Source organism: Amblyomma maculatum, chromosome 11 (genome assembly GCF_055883805.1).
Source record: "Amblyomma maculatum isolate TAMU_Amacu chromosome 11, ASM5588380v1, whole genome shotgun sequence".
Lineage (NCBI taxonomy): Eukaryota > Metazoa > Arthropoda > Arachnida > Ixodida > Ixodidae > Amblyomma > Amblyomma maculatum.
Window position 1 is genome coordinate 32,293,844 of NC_139354.1, and position 24,683 is coordinate 32,318,526.

At 46.7% G+C, this 24,683-nt stretch overlaps 1 protein-coding gene across 1 annotated transcript in view; it reads right to left on the bottom strand.

Moving 5' to 3' along the window:
- The window catches only part of insc (spindle orientation adaptor protein inscuteable), a 40,000-nt gene extending 22,108 nt beyond the window's left edge, over positions 1 to 17,892 (bottom strand). Inside the window, exon 1 of the mRNA XM_084584933.1 lies at positions 17,687 to 17,892. Within this exon, the coding sequence (XP_084441059.1) occupies positions 17,687 to 17,752 (66 nt within the window). The 5' untranslated portion in view covers positions 17,753 to 17,892. The remainder of the gene's footprint in view (positions 1 to 17,686) is intronic.
- Between the last annotated feature and the right edge of the window lie 6,791 nt (positions 17,893 to 24,683).

Sequence of the window (24,683 nt, forward strand, 5' to 3'; positions counted from 1 at the left end):
CAGAAAGTTAAGCCAGTTGACATTTATACTCTAACGCTTTGACGTTAATCTAAGCCAATGCCAATAATTGTTATCATCATCATCATCATCATCATCATCATAATCATCGCGTTGTTCGTGCAGTATTCATCCGAAAAGCTACGGATTAAATACGACCAAGTCACCACATTACCACGTTTGGACTCTGCTCTTACCACTAACGCTCTTGAAGAAGGGACTGGCTTAGCCACATGTTTTCCTTGCTGTTGTTTTTTTTTACCTGTGCCATAAGTCGCTATGTTACGCCCAATGAGCAACAACAAACCCCCCCCCCCCCCCCTTCCCCCTCCCGTCTCCTTCCACCCCCCCCCCCCCCCCCTTCCAAATCCTGGGGACACAAGCTGTCGGCTCACCTTCAGCTATAACTCGCAGTTCGAAAAGTGCGCCAGCTGCCCCCACCGAAGGAGGAGATGAGGGAGAGGGGGAAGGGGGGGGGGGGGGGGGCAGGGAAGGCCACTGATAGCCCCCGTCTGCCACGCGACCGCTGTCGCTTGCCACGTGGCGCTCCATCCAGCCGGACGGCGGTGTGCTTTCTTCCATCTGCCGCCGCCGCATTGCGTCTTCTCTGTGGTCCCCCCATCAACCACACACACATTGCGAGCACGAACATCTGCCGCGCGTGAGGCCAGACTGCGCCAGTCCTCCTGCTGCACGAAACGGACGGAGCCGTCATCGCTTTCGTGATCGCTTCTTGGAGGCTGTTTTTGCTTGTGTTAGAAAGGAAAGCGGGTCCTCGCAAAATTTCGCCGAAAGGTTGTGCATAGTGAAACATCCGAGCCGGAGAGCGGCGGGGTCTCGTAGCTCCAGATGCGTTGAAAAAGCTTTCCTCTTGCTCTAGCCTTGCAACTTTAATATGCATTCTGCTACTAGAGGCACTGCTCGTCACATTCCAAATACGCTGCATCAACCAAGAGCACTTTAACGCATGCAAAATTAGCAGTTTCGGGTTTGGTTTTGCGTGATTGCGCGTCTTTTTGATCAGCATTGCGAAATTAGATACATTATGTGCCTCCGTTTTCATTTTTTGTGGTTGGTGCACCACTCCGTAATTACCCGATTCAAGGGCCTTAAATTCTATACATTATCCTCTAGTTATGCTTTTGTTTTGCATTTGTTCATAGAAAAAAAAATTTTAAGTACCCCACCTCTAATGTAAAGTCTGAGACGCTTGAGGTATCCGGATAAGTAAATAAATTTCAGTTCTCGCTAAAATGCTTGCACTAAACCAGAAAGAAAAGACTGTGAAGTTCGGAACACAGACTAAGCAATCGACAAAGGCTTCCTATCGAAAGGGGCACTTATCGCGCTTTTCTTGAACTTTGTCTTTTTAATATTACAGCGTTAAACTGATATTAAGATACTTTTTCCTGGGGTGCCGCTAACATATACGTTTTAATTATGAAATTGTCTTTTTTTTTTTTTTTTGTTCTTTCGTTGGCCGGGGCAGGTCCATTGCCAGTGATGTCACATGGACATGACGCGCGTTAAAGTTATTTTCTTTTTTATTTCGTAATTCAGTTCTAATTTTAATTTCAAACAGTCTGATTGGGTGGCATAGTTCATCTGTCTACTCAAATGCGTTTTCAACTTTCAAATTACAGAGTGGAGAGTGGATAGACGCCTAGGCATAAGAAGGGGATGCGGCAGGATTCTGACTAAAAACAAACTCAGTAAATGTTCGATTAATACAGAATGTATACAAAGCAGATATATGGTGCTCAGTGGCTGAACAGTCCCCTCCTGGAGCCCTTTTCGTCTCCAAGCAGCGTTCAAATTACAGGCTCTGCCGTGTAGTCCCTTTGACGTGCTGCGGTTGTGGAAGCTGGTGTAAGTAATCGCGCCTATTTATCTGAACTGATGCACCGATACCAATGGTGCTATACAATGTTTGTCGTAAGTAATGATTGCAAGTTATTTCTTGAGCATGCAGGGATATTTATCGCAAATGTCTGCTCGGTATACCGTACAATATATACGGCTAGAGTGATTACATGTATACACAGAACCATCTGCGCATGTGTCATCGCCGCTGGTGTCCATCGCGTGCGATGACGTTGACATGAGCTTCGCGAACCTGGTGCGGCCGAAAGGTTCTTGTTGTCGAGTGTTCTTTACACATTAAGGTACCCGCTGTGGTATACCAGGTGTTTCAGTGATGCCTACCACTAACTTAAAAATAAACATTCTTTTTGAGATGTGAAGAAGACTATACTGCGGCACTATTGTACCAGTGTTGGCAGATATTGCAGGAAACAGGGGAGCAATGTTAACTATTAAGCTGGTAAACCAATTTCAGACAACTTTTTAACTGTTAGATTTAGATGTCTAGCTAGTTGCAGTCAGGTATTTTCAGCCGACCAATATTAACATCACAGCGTTCACCGAAAATGCGGTATCGGCATTGTCGTTGTGAGCGAAGCATCACAAGCATAGCGCTGGCAGGCGGTGGCTGGCAGCTGAAATACATGGCCGCGATTTGATCGGGCGTGCAATCTTAAAAAAAAAAAAAAAAGTCGTGCTATATACTTACTAAGGCAAACCTAGTAAGTGCTCGTCACGTATGTTGCTAGATTCTAGTAACTGCAGTTAGTAAATGGAGTGGTAGTAACCGTTACTATATAGTTCAAAGAGCTAGTCCCTGTAACTAACCTATCCAGACGAGCCTAGTAATATAAACTATGCTTTTGACCTGTAACCACTCAAGCAACGCAAAATATTGCCGAAACGCTGCCTGAATGTCTTCATATCGGTCCGTAACGTTGCAGATGTTTTTACAGAGCACGTAATTAGCACATGCACACTGCGGATCAGATCATTATATATATATATATATATATATATATATATATATATATATATATATATATATATATATATATATATATATATATATATATATATATATATATATATATATATATATATATCACTCGGACAAGAAGAACTATACGGCGAAGCGCACCATCGCTCTGTGCGCGCACACAGAATACCAACTTTCAGCGAGCTTATATCCCTTACATGATGACACCATCTTTAGAGCCAGTGACACTCGCAAGTTCAGAGAAGATATTTCAATCCTTTTCGCTATTGAAATGGCAAAAATGAAAAAATACAAGCGTGTATGACCATGTTGCTAACATTTGCTATTTTAAATGTCCGCTCTGCCGTCTTTGCGAACCTTGTCCACATTATTTTACTAATTTCTATTCACCATTTTAGTCCTAGTAACCGCTGCTAGTTCAGTTCTAGTAACTATAGTAATCGCTGCTGCATCAACTACCTTGGTTAGTAATGACTCCAGTTACTACCTGCACTATGGTAGTAAACAATTAGTAACATTCTAGCAACAGTCGCGGAAAGGTAGTAATGACTGTGGTTTCTAGATTCCTAACTCGCACGAGTTTATTTTAATAGGGTCACCTGACGTTACGTTTGGCAGGAATTGCCAACTCGGGTCGCTCCTTTCATATGGTAGGGTGATACCACAATCAACCTGCCGAGGCCCTTGCATTCAAGTTATTCCTAGGCCACGCAGGTACGTTCATGCGGCTTGGCTAAAACGGGGATTTATATTATCATTATCATCATCATCAGCCTGACTATACCCACTGCAGGGCGAAGGCCTCTCCCATATTTCTCCAATTAACACGGTTCTGTGCTAGCTGCATCCACTTGACCCCTGCGAACTTCTTAATCTCATCCGCCCACCTAACTTTCTGCCGCCCCCTGCTACGCTTTCCTTCTCTTGGAATCCAGTTTGTTACCCTAAGCGACCATCGGTTATCCTCTCTTCGCACTGCATGTCCTGCCCATGCCCATTTCTTCTTCTTAATTTCCACTAAAACGTCCGTAACTTGAGTTATTTCTCTGACCTACTCTGCACGCTTCCCATCTCTTAATGTTACCCCTATCATTTTTTGTTCCATAGCCCTCTACATTGTCCTCAACTAAAGTAGTACCCTCTTGGTTAGCCTCCGATTTTCAGTCCCATATGTGAGTACAGGTAAGATGCAACTGTTGTATGCTTTGCTCTTGAGCGATACCGGCAAGCTGCTAGTCATAATCTGTGAGTGCTTGCCGAATGCGCTCCATCCCAATCTTATTCTTCTTGTTATTTCCTTTTCGTGGTTCGGATCTGTGGTTTTATATGTAGACTGATAATCTACGCTATCGTACCACACACCCTTAAGGCTAACAGATCCATTGGTATTGCGAGAGCGAATGGATCAAGAACTCGAAGTGTTCCAAAGCTTCCAAAGTGTTCCAAAGCTTGGGGAATCCACCAAGGCGGTGTGGATGGTATAGTAATTACTTAACAATAATTAAAACAAACGCTCTGGAGAAGCTATCCTGCCAACGTAACCTGAGCCTACGCAGCTGTAGTACTTGCAACTTTACACGCTTGCTCTTATCCAGGCACATAAACGCGCAGCCTACGCGCATGCTCGTTCCCTCCTCCTAATTCAACTTTGCTGAGAAATCGACACTCACGTGATATCATATAAAATACAGAAGGCTGTACACGCCACCTATAGAGCGTAATAAGCACCAAAAAGAACATCAAACCAGCAGACACACGCTGGATTCAGAAGTATCAGGTCGAGGGAAAGGTGATTGGTCTTGTTGGGGAGAATGCATACTAATAATTGGCAGCGCGAATAGACACGGACGAACACACAATAACAGGACGGGAAAGGGCCCGAATGCGTGCATCCCCGCACCAACAACGGCAACAGCCTAGATAGAAGACTTTCCTGTATTTGTACTGCTGCGTAGCTATATCCTTGATGATGTTAAATAAAGGTTTGCATTTGTATAAACGTGCCTCTCCAGCGTGCGTCTCCTGGTTTGATATCTCTCTTGGTACATATTGCGTTGTAGAGGTGGTATGTACAGCCTTCCAAAGTTTTAATAAATCGCTCGAGCGTCAATTTCTCGGCCGAGTTCAGTTATGTGGGTGCAATGAGCATGCGCATTGGCGATGCTGCAGGAGAGAGCGTATACTTCATGCAAGCACAGCTCCCGACCTCGCAAGGAGTATCGCCGCAGGAAGAGCACTGATAGATAATGCCGCAGGTACAGTCTTTGTGATAGATAATGCCGCAGGTACAGCCTTTGTGATAGATAATGCCGCAGGTACAGCCTTTGTGATAGATAATGCCGCAGGTACAGCCTTTGTGATAGGTAATGCCGCAGGTACAGCCTTTGTGATAGGTAATGCCGCAGGTACAGCCTTTGTGATAGATAATGCCGCAGGTACAGCCTTTGTGATAGGTAATGCCGCAGGTACAGCCTTTGTGATAGGTAATGCCGCAGGTACAGCCTTTGTGATAGGTAATGCCGCAGGTACAGCCTTTGTGATAGATAATGCCGCAGGTACAGCCTTTGTGATAGATAATGCCGCAGGTACAGCCTTTGTGATAGATAATGCCGCAGGTACAGCCTTTGTGATAGATAATGCCGCAGGTACAGCCTTTGTGATAGGTAATGCCGCAGGTACAGCCTTTGTGATAGGTAATGCCGCAGGTACAGCCTTTGTGATAGGTAATGCCGCAGGTACGGCCTTTGTGATAGGTAATGCCGCAGGTACGGCCTTTGTGATAGGTAATGCCGCAGGTACGGCCTTTGTGATAGGTAATGCCGCAGGTACGGCCTTTGTGATAGATAATGCCGCAGGTACAGCCTTTGTGATAGATAATGCCGCAGGTACAGCCTTTGTGATAGATAATGCCGCAGGTACAGCCTTTGTGATAGATAATGCCGCAGGTACAGCCTTTGTGATAGATAATGCCGCAGGTACAGCCTTTGTGATAGATAATGCCGCAGGTACAGCCTTTGTGATAGATAATGCCGCAGGTACATCCTTTGTGATAGGTAATGCCGCAGGTACAGCCTTTGTGATAGGTAATGCCGCAGGTACAGCCTTTGTGATAGGTAATGCCGCAGGTACAGCCTTTGTGATAGATAATGCCACAAGTACAGCCTTTGTGATAGATAATGCCGCAGGTACAGCCTTCGTGATAGGTAATGCCGCAGGTGCAGCCTTTGTGATAGGTAATGCCGCAGGTACAGCCTTTGTGATAGGTAATGCCGCAGGTACAGCTTTTGTGATAGATAATGCCACAAGTACAGCCTTTTTCAAAAGTGTAGAGCCCAGGGTCTGATTCTGAGCCATGTGGTGGCAATGATTTAGTGTTCAGTGAAGGTCCTCCCCATTGAAGATGCCGAAAATAGTATTACCATCGAGAGATTCGGAACACTGGAAATCCATTACAAGCTACACGAAGTGGCTCAGAAGCAGATCCCTGGTCTCGACTTTTTTACAAAGACTGTACATATTACACTCGGTGGTGCGAGCGTTCCTTCTCCAGCAGCGTGTATTTCTGATAGCTTGTGCTCGCGTTTTATTTGGACGCTGATAGTATATAGTTTGTTCGTTTTTTGTTAATTGTTACAATCGCACATATACGGTCGCCTCCTTGGAACTACGGCCGCATCTCCCTATGATGGAAATTATTTATATAAACCCACACAAAACCGAATTTTTCGGCTTAGACAAAGACTTATTTGTGAAAATATGAGCCGCCCCCTCGCCATGCTTAATTTTTGCCCCTGTTATACGTCCCCGGGGTTCCGCTCAATCCTCCGGTTCTACCGAGGCAACCATACCAATAACGCTCATAACTTATGCGAAGATTACAAATCATTTACGCCTCTGCAGGAGGGCACTCCCGGGACCCGACAGATTTGAGGAGTGCCACCTTAGACGGCTCCAAACCGGGTGTATTCTAGAGTACCGCCATATTAATACCGATGGACCCGACATTAACGGATATGTGCAAATTCTGCGGGCAGTAAGCTGACCTATACCAAATGGTATGGGCCTGCCAGCAAAATACAAAAATAAAAGCTATAAAACAGCCAACTAGAGAGGGCTGGGAGGCGGCCCTGTGCAGCTCGGACCTGGAGGCCCAGCGTGTCATGGTCAATTGAGAGCTCGGGCAGCGGCGGCGACCAATGGCGTCCCGGAATAGGGCCTGCCACTCAGCTCCACAACCAAACGCACCTCCCTTCCCAAATCATATCATCGTAAATAAATATAAATGTTTTCTCATCCCCCTCATCCCTGTTTTACGCTGTTATGCTACAACTCTTATGTTTTCGGCAAATAGTGACAGCGGCGGACGCGAGAACTTTTGGGTCACGACCGCTTGGGCCCACGTCATGAGGTCCATATGTTCCCCCTAAAGGAGGGATGTTCGGCCGTGTGAGCACTGAAGAGTTTTTATGAGATACGCTGACGCTTCTTCGAATTGTGTCCGACAGTATCCTGCTGCCCCTTGCCTCTCGCGGTCACTCTCCTCGCTCTGTGTCTCGGGCCGCAGGATAGGCGTGGATGCCAAGGTTCCGACTGGCTTCACTGAGGGAGCGTATACTTCGTCCTGCTTGGTCTAGCATTAGGCTTAAGTGTCTGTGAATGCGCGCCACGGTGTTGGCCGGACGTCTTGCTGTGACGTCCAGCTCTTGGACAATGGAAGCGCCCTCGTTACTGTCATCCGGTGTGCCCAGAGTAACGCCTTGCGGAACGGCCTTGAATGCGAACAATGCCGGCCACTAATGACCGGGCATTCCCCAAGCGTTCTTCATCCGCACAATTGCTCGCGTCGGCTCTTGTTTCTGTTCACACGGAAACCGCTAAAGTAAATGAACGAGTCTGAAGTTCACTTGTGTGGCGTCAAATATGTCGCTTTGTAATAGAGACAGGTGCCGCATTAATGGACGTCATAACCTAATATCAGAGTGCATTTTTGAGCACCCTGATAAAGACTGTCCGTGTTGGCGTTCCAGAGCAATAGCGAGGTACAATTCAGCCGATGAACCGGCGGCGCCGGTGCTGTGTCGTGAAAGCCCGGATTGATAGAGACTGTGGAGCGTCAGATGGAATTTAAATTGATCAAACTATTAGATAATTTATTTGTTTATTGGATTGAATGCCAATCTTCCAGTAACAGAATCGTTTTTCTAGTTAATGTGATTTATTATAAATGTTTTCTAACGTAACACGTCTATGTTTGTATAGATGTATCTTTTATGGCGTAAACCATACTGTGGAAGAAATTTGTGCGAAGACTGTTAATAAGTTTACAGCGGACGAATGACGAGCGAATTCGTCATATATTCTCATGATTACTTAAGGGTTCTAGCAAAGTATATCACAACAATTTAATTAAAAAGCAGCACCCATGGGAACAGTCCATTCGATCACAGCATACCAGCATATACAAAATAAACGGTTACAAATCGCTCAGCATGTCACGTATTCCATATCTTTATTTCTGGCGCAACTAGTTTCTGCGTTGAACGTTGAAAGCATGCCGCTCAATCTGCCAAATTGCAAGCCTACAATAGTCACTGATGCCAAGGAAAGCATAGCTGATCTTTTTTTTTTTGTTTTTGGTGTTGATCAGAGGAAAATAATACAGTCGTCGTGGAGATAATTGATCAGGAAGTACTAGAAAAAAATATGAACCAAGTGGTGCCGGGGGAAATCTGAACGCACGACCTGGAAGCACGAACTCCGAGGTCATGGGTTTGAATCCCTCTGAGTTCGTGGTCCTCAGGTTGCAGGTTCGGCAGTTATGCCTATTTTGTAAGCGTGGTATGCGCTGGCGCTCACGTGGCGCCCAACTACGCCGTCGGCCGCCATACGGTGCTCGTAGCAGACGAATGCCTCCTCTAGCATGTTTTCCTCGCGCGGAACATTCAGATTGCCTTTTGGAACTCGCGAGCATCGGCTGGCCATCACCGCGCGCGACAGCAGAAAGAAACTAAGTCGCAAATAAATGCCATTTCGGATGGGCAGCTGCGATGCTTAGATCTGCTCGACCTGAGGTCGAGAAACGGGTCCAACGAAGCCGTGGGCTGACTCGAAACGCAGAAAATGGGGACAGCAGCGCTTCCGTGAAATCGGAGGGTCGGAATTAGGAAGCCTTATTGTTACCACACTAGAGAATTGTCTTTTTACACAAACATCTCTGTCCACTGTCGCAATTAATGGTACCTCATTACAGCACCAAACTGGGCTAAGTGCATGGTGGTGCTTCATTTTTGTACTCTGCGTCGCGCTTCTTAACAAAAATCGAGACGCGAGTTTGTAGTCGATACTCGGTATAGTCCGCGCTTCATCCCTGCCGTGTCTGTCTTGTTGGCATCTGTATAAACACAGTGCAGTGAAGTGACCCGGTTAAACTGGCAGGTTGCCGAGCTAGTCGGCGAGCTTGCATTATCGCCCTGGCGTAAGCACAGATTCCCAGAATCTGTACAAGGAAAAAAAAAAAAAAAGAGTAATCTACAGGTTGGCCACGACACCCTCGAGAAACAAAGCGCATGCCCCAAAAACTCATTTGAATGTCTGAGCCAGGACGAGGTCACATATCTTTTCATACGTAAAGTTTTTGGGAAGCTTGCCTAATTGGTTCCTATCCTTAGCTTATTCTGGATGCACCACTTCCAAAACATTCGCAGGCAACCCCGAGGTTACCTCTCTGTAGCGATATGTCTAGGTCACATATGCAGAAGAGATGGCAGGAAAAATGAAGGGATGTGCACAGATAAGTCGTTTAGAATAATGCAAAGGCCCCGTATACCCGCCACAAAACCACATGCGGCTTTCCGGACTCACGGAATTGCTGGTGTCACCGTTGTCCGAGCTTTTATTGCGAAATAGAGGGAAAGCAAATACGCGAACAACGCTCTTCGCTGCTCCCCTTTCGCGTGGTTCGTGAGCAGCGCTAACCACTGCAGCGCATGTGCCTACCCTAGGTGGTATTTGTTACGACGCATTTTCACGCACTTTTTGAGTGGGACATTTACAAGTACGATTTGTGATACATGCGGATTCTAAGCGACATGAATGTGGCACGCGAGCTACCGTAGAACGAAGAAAACACGCTTTCGGAGCAGGATTGGCAGAAGTTCGTCTGATGCGTGCACCGCAAAAATGGCCGCCATCGGTGTAGTTGGGCTCCACGTGGGCGCAGTGCTTACCGACTGTAGCGTCATTTTTTGTACCATCCTTCTTGCGTAGTGCACCGCTCCTTATGGCCACGAGAACAATAATGTGCATATGCAAAGTACTGGGTTTGCTGGTAATTGCGTATACATGTATTGGCCCACAGGAAGTAACGGCAACGCTTGGAGACCGAACTTGCACAGAACGAGGACACATTTAAACAGCTGCGCAGCTCCAGTTTTGTTTACTATTGTCATAAACACAGACAAGGTCAGCTTAATGTGCATCGATCAAGCGTGTTTTTTTTTTTTTTTCTGCACACCTTAATCCGGTCTTCGGGCACGCTGCGGCGAACTGGAGTAATGTTATGTCTGAAGATCTCACCCTTATGCTTTTTTGCGTGCTACCTTGACATACCTTATTGAACATCAGTCCCGACTCCCGCCCGTATTAACAAATTACGCGTTAAATGCGACGGAATGGTCTATGTTATCCCTGCGCACGTAATAGGGCGTGAAAAAAAAAAAAATCGTGACGGTCGTACAAGAGGAAGCACGCGTTGATCCCTGGTCACCCGGCCCCGTTCGTTGGCTTGTAAGCTTGCGCACTTGGCACGCACCACGAAACCCGTGGCCCCTCGTTAAGGTCGCCGCTCACGGCTGCAGCCAAGCGTCCAGGCGCGCGCAAGCAGTGGCGGGAAAGCACGTACAGCTACCACGGCAGCAGTCACCCACGCCCACATAGCAAACGCTTGGCTGCGCTCACAAGAGGAGCGTCCGCTTTCATTTTTTCTTTTTGGCCACATCTGCAAGCAGATGCTCCTGACGTTCGCTGTCAGGCATGGTTCCTCCGGTTCGTCATTTGTTTTTCCCGTTTGCAGTCGACAGTTAACCTTATTCCATATGCATCGGAATGGGCACAGGAGTGCACTATATCTCGGTCTATAGACGGTGCACGCAGTCTCGGCTAGTGTTACTAGTAACGTTCGTATTGACCTCCGTCGAGTCAGAGCGAAGTGGCGAGGGTGAATGAGGACTGAACATACAGTATGCGATTGCATTTACGCTTTATACTTAAGTCTGGTTGCTGTCAATTTAGCCCCGGAAAACGACTCCAAACTATCGCTTTTTGTGATGAATTTGTAATTAGTACGTGCAGGCTTTTTACGATGACAAGGTATCCCAAAGCCAAAGAGAGAGAGAGAGTGCTGCTAACGCTGTTTGAATGCATAATCTACTGCACCGTGATTACAGTGTGGAAATGTGTCCGCCTTTGAGGAAGAATAAGCATGTCTACAGTAAAAATCGCGCAGAGCGTCTCCTGGCGAGCTTGTGCTCTTCAGTCCAATTGGTACGTGTGACGGTATATGTAAACGCTGGTCGGGCACTCACGCACGTTCTATCTTTGAACAGTTGAGCAGTCCCGCTGTATGACTGCTCCAAAGCAGCGAGCTACCGCGCATGAACTGAGGTCACTCGCGCGTGGCTTACAACCATGAATGTATTAGCGGGCTTTCCTCATCGGTTAAGGGAACGTGGAATAGCGGAGCGCGCGTGCGCATGCGCACAATGCTGCGCTGAAAAAGTGGGGCGCGACTTTCATTCTCCACTATTACCCTATTCAAAAAAAAAAAAAAAAAAAACCGTCGTTGCCGGCGCCGCCGGGACCAAAAAATCCGCATTGGTCCAGCGTCGCGACCTCATAGATTGTTGCTTACAATTTAAAGTCAATTGCGCTTAAAATAAAATCGGGTTCTCAAGCGGTGAAATCGAAGCTTTTGCGCTTCGGTAATGAATCAGACACGAATACCCCTTGCGCACACTGTGTAAGTATATAGAGTGTGCCAATTAGGGGCCCCTAAGTATGTATGTATATACACACACGAGACTTTGCACGTTGTAGGTATACAGTTCCCGCTTCCATCGGCATACTTTCTTTCTCCGTGTAATTTCTTGCTTTTTTTTTCCTACTCCCATCTCTCTCCCCTCTATATAATGTCCGATAAACATGCGACGTTTCCTGTGTTCGGCACTTTTCTTACTGTTAATGTCAAACAGTAAAACCACCTACGACCTATAGCTGTCTCATAATTATAGATGCCAAGATATGATCTAATCGCCATTTTCCTTTTCCTGCGTCTTTTTGAACAACAGCAGGAGTCAGTAAGTCAATTATCGCAGTCATACATATATTATCACACGTTGTATATTATCACATGTCTGTGCACGAGCAAACATGTCTTTTACTGTTTCTTCTAGCAAATTCTTACTTGAGTCTTTGAAGCACGTAAAAGTTTGCACAGTGAACATTGTACGCTTCAGAGAACTAGTTGTGTACAGGACTTTCTCAAGGGGGTAAGCGGCGTCGCGAGTCGTTATACATCTAGTAAACCCTGCTCCCAATCCGTTTGTCAAATATATCGCATGTTTAGGCTTCGCTCTCTGTCCAGAACTCGCGAAATGCAAAGTTCGCAGCGGGTTGTACACATTTCTCTCTATCTCAGTTGCATTTTTGTTATCGTTTCTTATTTATTATCGTTTTTATTCGCAATTCTAGCTCATTCCTATTTTTCAAACTCGTGTCACACTTCCCCCCCCCCCCCCCCCCCTCTTTAATACTGAGTGGAATTTTGAGGGTTCGCTCAAACCGCACAGAATAACAGAACAGTCTAAGAGAATTTATTACGCTGTCATTTATATACATTTTCCCACTGTTGCTCACACAGCACAGTGCTCACACATCATCTTAATTATACTATGCATGCTTCTTGTGTTCTTTGTTCTTTTTTTATGCCTCCATCGAAATGATGCTGTTATAATTGCTATAGAACCTGCGAACTGGCGCCGAGCGCATTACCCCGAGACGGAACAGGTCATCCGCAGAGGCGACAGAAATCTCCGACCCGAAGCAGCGCGCGGTTCTGCTTCCGCCATCCCATTTCCGCTGACAGGAGTCGTCTCGTATGCACCGGAAGCCGGCCTCTGTTCGCCAACTTGGCCTGTTTCGTGCAGTGTGCGTTCGTTCCTTGGGCTCCGTAATGGCTTTCTATAGGGGACGGAAGTATAAATTTCTCTGGAATATAGTGCCTTGCCTGGGAGTAAGGCGATGGCTTTTCTTGAGTAGCGCCAATCTTCCTCGCTTTAACCCGCCGCGGTAGCTCAGTGGACTCTCGGCTGATGCGTAGAGGAACTCGGGTTCAATGTCAGCCGTGTTTTGACGGATCCGAAATGTAGAATGGCTTCAGTGTGCTAAGCAATGTTAGTACGCGTTAAACAACTCCGATGTGCACGGTCGAAATTATACTTTCGAAGTTTACACTATGCTCTTTCTCTCTATGTTCACTCCCTACTTCATCCTTTTCCTCACCACGCATGTGAAGTGTCTACCAAGAAGAGAGAAAAATAAAATGTCTTTCTTTTGCTCAAAGCCACTTTCCAACTCATTCAGGCAACTCATTCAGAAGTCCACTGAAGCGTGAGCCAGTTATTGCTTCTTACCTTTTCATACCGTCATTTTCTTTTTCATCTCTCGTAGTTTCTCCACGCTAGGAAATTGGAATAGCAGTAAGATTTCCTTTTATCTTTTGAAACGAAGCAAGCGCCTATTCAGCCTAGCTTAAACGCCATGATGCCTAATGTGACACTAATCGCGCGTGCCCTTCCAAACCATCTAAAAAATATACAGGCTGTTTTAAGGAAGACGTCATCACTGGATGTCGATTCTCTACCAAGCTTCTTGGATGTCTTTTGTGCTCAGTTTCTGTTTCGTAACGGAAAATGCGTCGAGCTTGCTCACTCTGCGCGCCTTTAGAAAACGAGTTTTTCTTCGGTTCAAAAACTGACATGGCATCGTCTTGTTCACGGCTTCGAACTCCCCATTGAGACACCACCCAGCTTCGATAATTAAAGAAATAATTAGTGGCAGTTTGCTTAATTACGTGGATAATTAGAGAAGTTTTGCATATTGTGTCTGTCGCGGTAGAGAGAGTATTCCTGAAAATATTTCTTTTTTTCTATTCTTAACCCACTAGTATGCTGGTTACGAAAGGCATTGATGCCTAGTTCTGGGAACAAGGTACTACGGAGGCCACGTACGTGCCTTGAATGCTGCTGAACGTAATAACAGTGGCGGCGGACATATGGCTGGCTTCCCCTCCTGTGCGCACCGCTGTTCTCGGGGGAAGCGGGGGGTCGCTGATGTCGCCACGTGCTCAGGCGCGCGTGCAAGCCATCGCTTCCCGTACCTTGCGCGCTGGTGACAGGATGCGACGCGGTCTGGTGAACTGCGGAGGGCTTCCTGCGCCAAACGGAGGTATTGGGCGCAAACATTAGCGGATACGGCTCGGGGGGTCAGCCCAAAAGGAAGCGGCGTCTGTGAAAGCTGTTGCCGATGGAGCGTGGCCGGAGTCACAGCCCAGGCACACGCCTCCGGTTTACGCCGCTGTCGATACAGCGTAGCCGGAAGGAAGGACGGAACAAAGAGTTTGTTGACAAAGATTGACGATGCGGTCGGCTTCTTAGTTTTCCGGCGCTCCGTACGACACGGCTAGAGCCCTCCCCACAGCTATATTGCTCATCGTACACGAAGACCGATCTAGAGAGCGCGTCCTCCAACTTATCGATCATACGTATAGGTTATCGCAGTTTTCTTGACATTTCTCATTCCATGCGAAAAAAATTGAAGAGCACTACAGAATCTGCATTGGAGTAATGCGAAAGCACGGATGCTGCTGTTGGTTGCTTCTAGTTGCTTAATTCACTTCTTGTTTACCCATTTTAGTCTTTGGTACTTTAAAATTGCGCGCCAATCTCTTCCTATGTCCTTGTTCGGCTCTACTTCCGGTTGAGCGACGTCACATCCATGACGTCACCCTAATTGAGAGACATGACACTGCAAACCAAAATGCGGGTAATTCGCGCTATGTTGTTTTCCGCTGGTTATCTATGGATGCGAGAGTTGGACTGTGAAGAAGGCTGATCTACAAAAAACTTGACTCTTTCGAATTCTAGTGCTGGGGGATACTTTTAAAAGTTTCTTGGATTGACAGAAGATTAAATCAGTTGATACTTGCGACCATAATAATGACTGCTCATTGGAAGGTTAAAGCTCAGCTACTTTGGACATCTGATGCGACGGGAGGGCTCACGGGAGAAAACCTTGATGCGGGGTAAGATGGAAGGACAGCATGGCGTGATGTGGTTTATAGGGTCACGAAGAGTCGGACACGAATGAACGATTGAAATGACGTTTCGAGACGTCGCCTTATACTGAATACAAGAAAGTGAAGTTGCTGCTTCCATGTTAGCTTCACTGCAACTGATTTTTTGTGTGTTTTTATGATGATCGCAGGATGCAAGAAGTCCATAGATCACTTCCCGGAAACATTGGTGTAGCATTATGAATGTCACAGGGTAAATATATTCGACAACATTTATTCGTACAGTGCATTGTCCCGTCGGCGAAGCAAGGTGGACAGCAGTGCGGAATCGTAGGCTGTCCGACGTGCGGCCTTCAATGGCCCCTTCAAGGTTGCGTGAAGGTCATCGTCATCGCACTGCGTATTAGCAGAGGTGCTAAGTGCCTTGGAGACAGGTATCAGCTTTGTCGGGTGCTGCGGTCGTAGCGGCGGTGCCCTTTTGAAGTTGGGTAATGTAGTCGTTGAGGTTGATTGTCTGAGAAGTCACCCTACACGATGAGTACAATTTGTAATGAGACGTCATCGGTGAAGGATTTCGTCGTTCGTCGTTTCGCCTGCAAACTATGTACGTCATCTCAAAAGGTATACGTTGGTCTTTAGCTGACCACTGTACATTAGATTCCCCTATGGTGTTTGGACATGGACAGGACATGTAGTGCGAAGAGAGGATAACCGATGGTCGCTGAGGGTAACAAACTGGATTCCAAGGGAAGGAAAGCGTAGCAGGGGGCGGCAGAAAGTTAGGTGGGCGGATGAGGTTAAGAAGTTCGCAGGGGTCAAGTGGATGCAGCTAGCACAGAACCGGGTTAAGTGGAGAAATATGGGAGATGCCTTTGCCCTGCAGTGGGTATAGTCAGGCTGATGATGATGATGATGATGTTTGGAGGCCTTCCGAGGACGGCCGCTCCGAAGCTCGCGGTTGATGGTGGAGGAAATCGGGACTAGCTGACACCTGGACTCGCAGTCTTCCTGACGCAGGTAGCCTTTGCTCTCCCGTGGTCGTTTGCAGAGATGTGGTCGTGGAGGTTCAAAGGAAACCTCACAACGTGCCGTTCGCCCATATGCGCAGTGGAAAGAGCCTGACCGGTCTCACCGCACTGGCAGCAGTGAGGGAGGCACTCGCCGGGGGTTCTCTAGTCGTTTGCTGTTCTTGGCACAGCTTGTTTGAGCATGGGTGGGCAGTCGATCAACTCTGGTAGTCAGGACAGGCTCCTGGTCCGGACTGAATTTGGCGGCTGCTTACCGCAGGTCGTGGCCACGGTTCTCTAGTTAAAAGTCGTCGATATAGGAAGGCCCAGCGCTTGCTGTTCTTCATGCAGTGTCCTTCAGGGTGGCTGCAGTGTCGGCACCAGACGGCGGAGTTCTTCTCGGAGGATTCCATGTTAAAATTCCCCTCAAGTTTCAGACATATAAACATTAGACGATTCTGCTGCAGGCTCTGTTCGTACGACGAACTGGAAAAGGTGGCTTATCGCGTCGCAAAGTGATAAGCCGCGTGCTGACGGCTTAAAGCATTCAGCAAACATTGAACAGGCTCGCGCCAATAATACGTACAGGCCCGAAGAAAACTAAATGGAACACGTACGATATTGCTTGTTGACCTTTTCCACGCGTTGCCCAATTGAGACTGACAGCTGTGGTGTGTGCAAGTTGGCCTGCATACGCTATCAACTCCTCATGTACAAATATTGTTTCTGTACGTCCGGCAGGGATCGCCTGGTGGTTGCTGTAAATGGCTGTAACGGGATAGCGCGCTCGGTTTATTTATGTGCGCACCTGTACTCTGGTTATTGTTAAGTACACATGAGAAGATTAACCATTGGCCGTTGCATATTCGCGCCGAAGACCGCTTGGGATGAGCTGTCCTTCCCTGCCCCATTGATTTTGAAATGTGGGCAGTGCCAGCAAAAATGGTCGCCGGTTTCCGACTACCGCGTTCCGTTCCGCGGTCGCTCTCGGCGACCGCGGAGTGGTTACGGCGTTCGACCACTGTTGCCAAGGTCGCGGGATCGCATCCCGGCCTCGGCGGCCGCTTTACGGTGGAGGCGAAAAGCAAGGCGCCCCAGTGCTGTGCGATGTCAGTGCACGTTAAAGAACCCCAGGTGGTCGAAATTTCCGGAGTCCTCCACTACGGCGTCTCTCATAGCCTGAGTCGCTTTGGGACGTTAAACCCCACAAACCAACCAAACCGTCTGGTACGTGTTTGCCGGAGGGTGCAGTTAAGAGTTGACTTACGCGGGGTTTATATTCATTTAAATTATGCGCTCAGAAAAATGTCGACCCCTATTGGTAGTGTGCACCATGGTCTTGCACACTGTACGCAACCATTATAATTTATAGCCATTTACCCATCAAAATAAAGAAAACTTACGGTCCATCTTATTAAGCGGCTGTGTGACACCGCGTTAGGCTATCGCTATGGCAAAAAGCTGGCTTACCGACACGCGATTATGCTGCGCCGCGCTTTGGCCACAACACTTGTGAAGTCGGAAGATGGTTTTCATGTTTCGCCGCCTGTCCGCACCGTTAAGTCGCCACAAGCCACTGCAGAAAAGCGCCAAACATCGCGCATGACTCGCATATCCGCCCGAGGGAGAATGCCGGCGCACACCCAACAGAGAATTCCCGGAGCGAACGACACAATGCACCGATGTACGGCGTCGCTCTATTGTGAGCTGTTTTATTCTTTTAGCCGCACGTCAGGAAGAGCGTCATCCGACCTGCACGCTACGCAGATAGATCACTCGGCAGTCGGCAGCCACGCTGCTTGACGTCGGCGCCCCCCGTACACCAACGTATACAAACAACACTGGGACGACAGCCCGAAAGGTTCTCGGTGAAATGCCTAATTGGTCGGACTTTATCACAGTACAAGTAGCGCCTTCAAGCCAGTAGCTACGTAAGCAACTTTTGCATAAATTGAATTTGAAGAAAGCCTGTAATGCTGAGCCGTAATCAATATCCACTTTCATCTTTGGGCGCCCTCGACTTTAATTTAAAGAACTTTAATTCGACTCGTGCTTGAATAGGTAACCTTGTCGTGGGACTCATAAATCGATCAAGATAGTGGAAACTCGAAAACGTCCGAAGAAATGCGGCGAATCGGGCAAGCGCTTAGACGTGTGTCGCGCATTGCATGCATGCCGATGCTAGCGCTGCCTTTCGGGAAGCGCGCGAAGCGTTTACGAACCTCCACTCACAGTTGTGTGGGGAATGGGAACGCGCATTCTCTCCGGAGGAGTGCAGTCTGCGCGGGATTGCAAAAAAAAAAAAAATATTAAACACATAAATAAAAGTCGAGACGACCTTGGGAATGGGCGCTCTCCCCGGACAGGATGTCAGTTTCTGCACACTCGTCGCTCGTGCCCGTATAGTCGCTCTTGCCCGTATACATTTACCTTTTACCGCTTTTGCAGCCTACATCGGTGGAGTACTGCACGGATATTCGCATTGCAGTTCAGTGACGTGAAGAAGCAGCTGCTGCAACTAGCTGCGTAGTTGTCTGCTCGAACACAATAAAAACTCGCCACGAACACGCATCAACTCATTCCCCGGCTCGAACGTAAATTAACATTCGCGCTGTGTTGAATTTTCATGCAGGAGTGCTCTTTCTTGTACCTCTTCTTTTAGATCGAAAAAGAGTCGTCGTACCCTATTCTGGAGAAAACTGTGTCAGGTAAAAAATATGCACATGATTTTGGAGCAAAACTGGGATGCAATCAATCTTTGTGTAGCGCGTTCAGCGTGCGCTACTCAAGTTTGAGGCATGTTTGCCATATATGTATTCGGAACATACGACGTATATATACACGGATAGCAAAAGTTTCCAAGCCACAGGACCTTCTTATCAGTATAGTCATGATTGAAAACTGCGCTGGAAAGACGATGACTATACACACGTTGTCCTGTTCTTCACGTGTGTAGTCGTCGTCTTTTTAGCGCAGTGCATTTTTTCAATCATGTCTACCAACTCCTTCATTTTGAAGGTAGCGCGAAAAACGAGGACCAAGAGTAGAAGGACACAACACGAGCGCTTTTTCACAACTAAACTTTTTATTGAAAAACACGGAATAAATACCCATCTCGCGAAACTAAAACACAAGAAACAAAAGGGATAGCATCAAGTACAGGAAAAGTGTAGGGCATGATACAGCAGGTGGGGGTGCTTACTGACTAAGATAAGATGTATAAACGAAAGCACAAAAGCCTCATAGTCACGAAAGCAAACAAGACTTACCAAAAAAGATGAAGGAAGCGACGGGAGATATTAGTTCCATGTGTGGTCTAGATATGAGAGTTCTTTTTGTGTTAGAGCAATCGACGGTGCGCTTATGCATGTACTCCCTTGTCTTGATATGTAAAAAGCCTCCGTGATTTCACGCTGAAGTCGTTCCTTATGAGATGACAATATTTCTGCTTCCTCGTAAAGGGGCTCACATTTTTTCTTGCACGACGGCTTACACTCCGGCTTACAGTACGGCTTACAATCTTGACATCCCTTGCAATGGTCAACCAAATGCGAGGACTTTGACCCTGATAGCGAATTTTCGTGTTCCTTTAGCCGTACATTTACACAACGTCCTGTCTGACCTATGTAGATCTTTCCACACGAAACTGGCAGCTCGTATACCACCCCCGTTTTGCAAGGAATGAACCCTGAAGCATGGCATACTTTAGATCTTTTCTTATTTTTGTTTTGTCCGTTCCGATTAGCCATCATTCTGCCTACTAAGCCACACACTTTCTTGAGCTTGTTTGGAGCGGAAAAGATTACCTTTACACCATAGCGTTTGGCCACGTTGCTGAGATTGTGTGAAAGTCGATGCTTGTATGGTATCACCACCTTTTTCTTTTTTGCCATATCGTCAGATGACTTCTTTGGTGCGTTACCTTTTACCCAGCGGATAAGTTTATCACATGCGAACCTGATTGCGCTGTCCGGATAACCTGATGTCTTTATTCTATTCACCTGTTCATGAAAGCTTTTCACCATGTCATGGATGCAAGATTTTACCAGGACTGAACGCAGACAAGAAAGAACAATTCCGTTTTTTACAACTTTCGAGTGGCCTGAGGCGTTATGTAGTAAGGGTTTGATTGATCTCGGATGATAGCGCCAGCAAACATGACTGTGGTTGAAGGATATCAGCAAATCTAAAAACTGCAATTTGTCTCCGGTTGGCAACTCAAAAGTAAAATCGAGACCTTTCCCACATTCTCTGAAGACCTTTAAAATGTTCACAACGCTGTCTGTGAAGCGTGCACCTTCCACAAACACTAGGTAATCATCCACATATCTAAATACACGGGAACACATGCCATTTAGATTATCTTCAAGACATCTGTCCACGCTACAGAGAAAGATATCTGCAAGAACAGGTGCCACACATGAGCCAATACATACACCGGACTTCTGTATGTATGTTTTGCCTTCCCAAGCAGCATGGGTGGACTTGAGGTAAAACGAAAGTAATTCGAGAAAAGACTCCACCGGGATTCCTGCACTATTTCTGAAACTTAACTCATCATTAGATTCACAAATACAGTCCTTCACACTATGCATAAGGGCTGAGTGGGGTAATGAATAAAACAGGTCAGTAACATCAATGCTAAAGGCTCTGCAGCTGCCAGGATTAGACTTCATCAGCACATCTACCAGTTTATCAGAATTTGGAACTAAAAAAGGGTCATTAATATAGAGGCCAGATAGGAACTTGAAAAGATAGCTCGAGATGACATGTTGCCAAGTGTTCCTTTCTGTAACGAAAGGAACACTTCTGGCTTGTGTGTTTTCGGCGAAAACACACAAGCCAGATATCCCTTTCCGTGTTATCGTTACAGAAAGGAACACTTGGCAACATGTCATCTCGAGCTATCTTTTCAAGTTCCTATCTGGCCTCTATATTAATGACCCTTTTTTAGTTCCAAATTCTGATAAACTGGTAGATGTGCTGATGAAGTCTAATCCTGGCAGCTGCAGAGCCTTTAGCATTGATGTTACTGACCTGTTTTATTCATTACCCCACTCAGCCCTTATGCATAGTGTGAAGGACTGTATTTGTGAATCTAATGATGAGTTAAGTTTCAGAAATAGTGCAGGAATCCCGGTGGAGTCTTTTCTCGAATTACTTTCGTTTTACCTCAAGTCCACCCATGCTGCTTGGGAAGGCAAAACATACATACAGAAGTCCGGTGTATGTATTGGCTCATGTGTGGCACCTGTTCTTGCAGATATCTTTCTCTGTAGCGTGGACAGATGTCTTGAAGATAATCTAAATGGCATGTGTTCCCGTGTATTTAGATATGTGGATGATTACCTAGTGTTTGTGGAAGGTGCACGCTTCACAGACAGCGTTGTGAACATTTTAAAGGTCTTCAGAGAATGTGGGAAAGGTCTCGATTTTACTTTTGAGTTGCCAACCGGAGACAAATTGCAGTTTTTAGATTTGCTGATATCCTTCAACCACAGTCATGTTTGCTGGCGCTATCATCCGAGATCAATCAAACCCTTACTACATAACGCCTCAGGCCACTCGAAAGTTGTAAAAAACGGAATTGTTCTTTCTTGTCTGCGTTCAGTCCTGGTAAAATCTTGCATCCATGACATGGTGAAAAGCTTTCATGAACAGGTGAATAGAATAAAGACATCAGGTTATCCGGACAGCGCAATCAGGTTCGCATGTGATAAACTTATCCGCTGGGTAAAAGGTAACGCACCAAAGAAGTCATCTGACGATATGGCAAAAAAGAAAAAGGTGGTGATACCATACAAGCATCGACTTTCACACAATCTCAGCAACGTGGCCAAACGCTATGGTGTAAAGGTAATCTTTTCCGCTCCAAACAAGCTCAAGAAAGTGTGTGGCTTAGTAGGCAGAATGATGGCTAATCGGAACGGACAAAACAAAAATAAGAAAAGATCTAAAGTATGCCATGCTTCAGGGTTCATTCCTTGCAAAACGGGGGTGGTATACGAGCTGCCAGTTTCGTGTGGAAAGATCTACATAGGTCAGACAGGACGTTGTGTAAATGTACGGCTAAAGGAACACGAAAATTCGCTATCAGGGTCAAAGTCCTCGCATTTGGTTGACCATTGCAAGGGATGTCAAGATTGTAAGCCGTACTGTAAGCCGGAGTGTAAGCCGTCGTGCAAGAAAAAATGTGAGCCCCTTTACGAGGAAGCAGAAATATTGTCATCTCATAAGGAACGACTTCAGCGTGAAATCACGGAGGCTTTTTACATATCAAGACAAGGGAGTACATGCATAAGCGCACCGTCGATTGCTCTAACACAAAAAGAACTCTCATATCTAGACCACACATGGAACTAATATCTCCCGTCGCTTCCTTCATCTTTTTTGGTAAGTCTTGTTTGCTTTCGTGACTATGAGGCTTTTGTGCTTTCGTTTATACATCTTATCTTAGTCAGTAAGCACCCCCACCTGCTGTATCATGCCCTACACTTTTCCTGTACTTGATGCTATCCCTTTTGTTTCTTGTGTTTTAGTTTCGCGAGATGGGTATTTATTCCGTGTTTTTCAATAAAAAGTTTAGTTGTGAAAAAGCGCTCGTGTTGTGTCCTTCTACTCTTGGTCCTCGTTTTTCGCGCTACCTTCAAAATGAACCAGATTCAACTCGCCCAACTTTCAACCTTACTACCTTTCTACCAACTCGCCAAATTTTCTACCTTACTGCAGTATAGTCAGGTAGATACGACGGCCCCAAATCTCAAAATATCTATGGAGGTTAGAAGAAGCCTTATTCTGAGTTAATGATTAATTTATATTGCTGAAGACTCGGTCATCACAGTATTTCATTTCAACCATTTCGCTTTTTACAACCATTTCATTTTTTACAATACACAAGCAATATTTTTAAATAAGCAACTTCAATCAAAATTGAAACTCCCGCTCGGGACCCGGACAGCACTGATTTGCGTGACGTCACATGATGACACGGGCGGGCAATCGAGCCGCACGCACCCGCTGCCGTTCTTCAGTGGCATGGAGGAAGGAAACAACTTAGAAGAGGCCCTGACGTCACTTTTTTGAAGCCGGCGCGGACGCGCCGCGACCGGACGCTACAATTAATGTCTCTCCTCCTCCTTTACTCTCCGCATTTTCTATTTCCGCGACGCTCAGGTACATCGGGCCCTTAGCAACGCTGCTGCTAGTGGCCCGAGTTTTCATAGCAACAGCGATGCAGTTGCTAATGGCCCGACTTGGCTAACCCTAAATTTTGACGTCACTTCCGCCACACTTTCTCCCATGCATTGGGAATGGCAAGGGCCCCTCCTTAGTTGTTTCCTTCCTCCATGTTCAGTGGTGTACAAACATCAATCGCTGTCGCGTACGGCACCATGTGAAACACACTCTGTGATGTCGGTAAGTCATCCTCGATTCCATGGGCAGTAAGTGGCGGCATTAGTCGTTGAAATGCGATTAAAAAAGCAATTTGGCATGCACGGCCAACGAAGGCAGAACGATCTTGAATGCGGCTAAATTATTACCGCATGAAGCATTAATTACTTAGAGTTATTTATTTATGCATTCATAAACCCCGACGCAAGTGGGCGGCATATATGATGGTTACTACAAATTCCATTTTTTTTCTCGATGCCGACCCCAAAATCCCTGCCTCATGGAAAATTTAATGTCATTCCCACCGAATGGCATTTGTTCAATCCAATGCCCTTCTTTCTACGCGTTGCTACAGGAGCAAAACTAATGCCTTTGCGTACACAAAATTATCAGAAGCATCCTGTGTTGGTAACGGTCTCACGTGAAATGTTCTGAGCACACATGCGTTCTCAGACTCGGAGGGGGCGCCGGATCGCAGAATTCGATTTGTCGTGAGGCTGCTTTCCCTAGGGAAATCGATGGAAAATCACTGTGTTGTATTTCCTACAATAGAGAGATTTAGCTTACCGTGATCCGCGATCCGCCACCATGACTCTCTACCGCACGTGGGCGGGGAGCTCAAGCTGATTGGTCCCGACGCGGCAGGTCTGTGTGCCGCCATCCAGTATGTGGCGCCATCTATCAGCGTGAAGTGGGGTCTGGGCATGCGCAGTGGAATGCGCGGTGGCGGATCATGGTAGTGTATCGCGGATCACGGTAAGCTAAAACTCTCTAATAACTTGTGCAGCCAACAACCCAGCACAAGCTTCCACCCATCACTGCAAGGAATGCATTAAAGCGTGAGCTGAAACTGCAAGACGGTGATTCCAAGATCTATGCTGTTTGCAAGCAAACTCGGCCGTGTCTGCGTTGTGCCTGGCTGTTTCGGAGTAGCACCGCCGTCGTCCTGCCCTGTGCCAGGAGTAGCACCTAATAGGATCTTACAAGTGACGCCACATCCTAAAAGCCGCAACCAGTAGGAATGCTGCATTGTCGCCGCCGTCACGCCTGCACGACTGTGACGTCGTCAAGCACA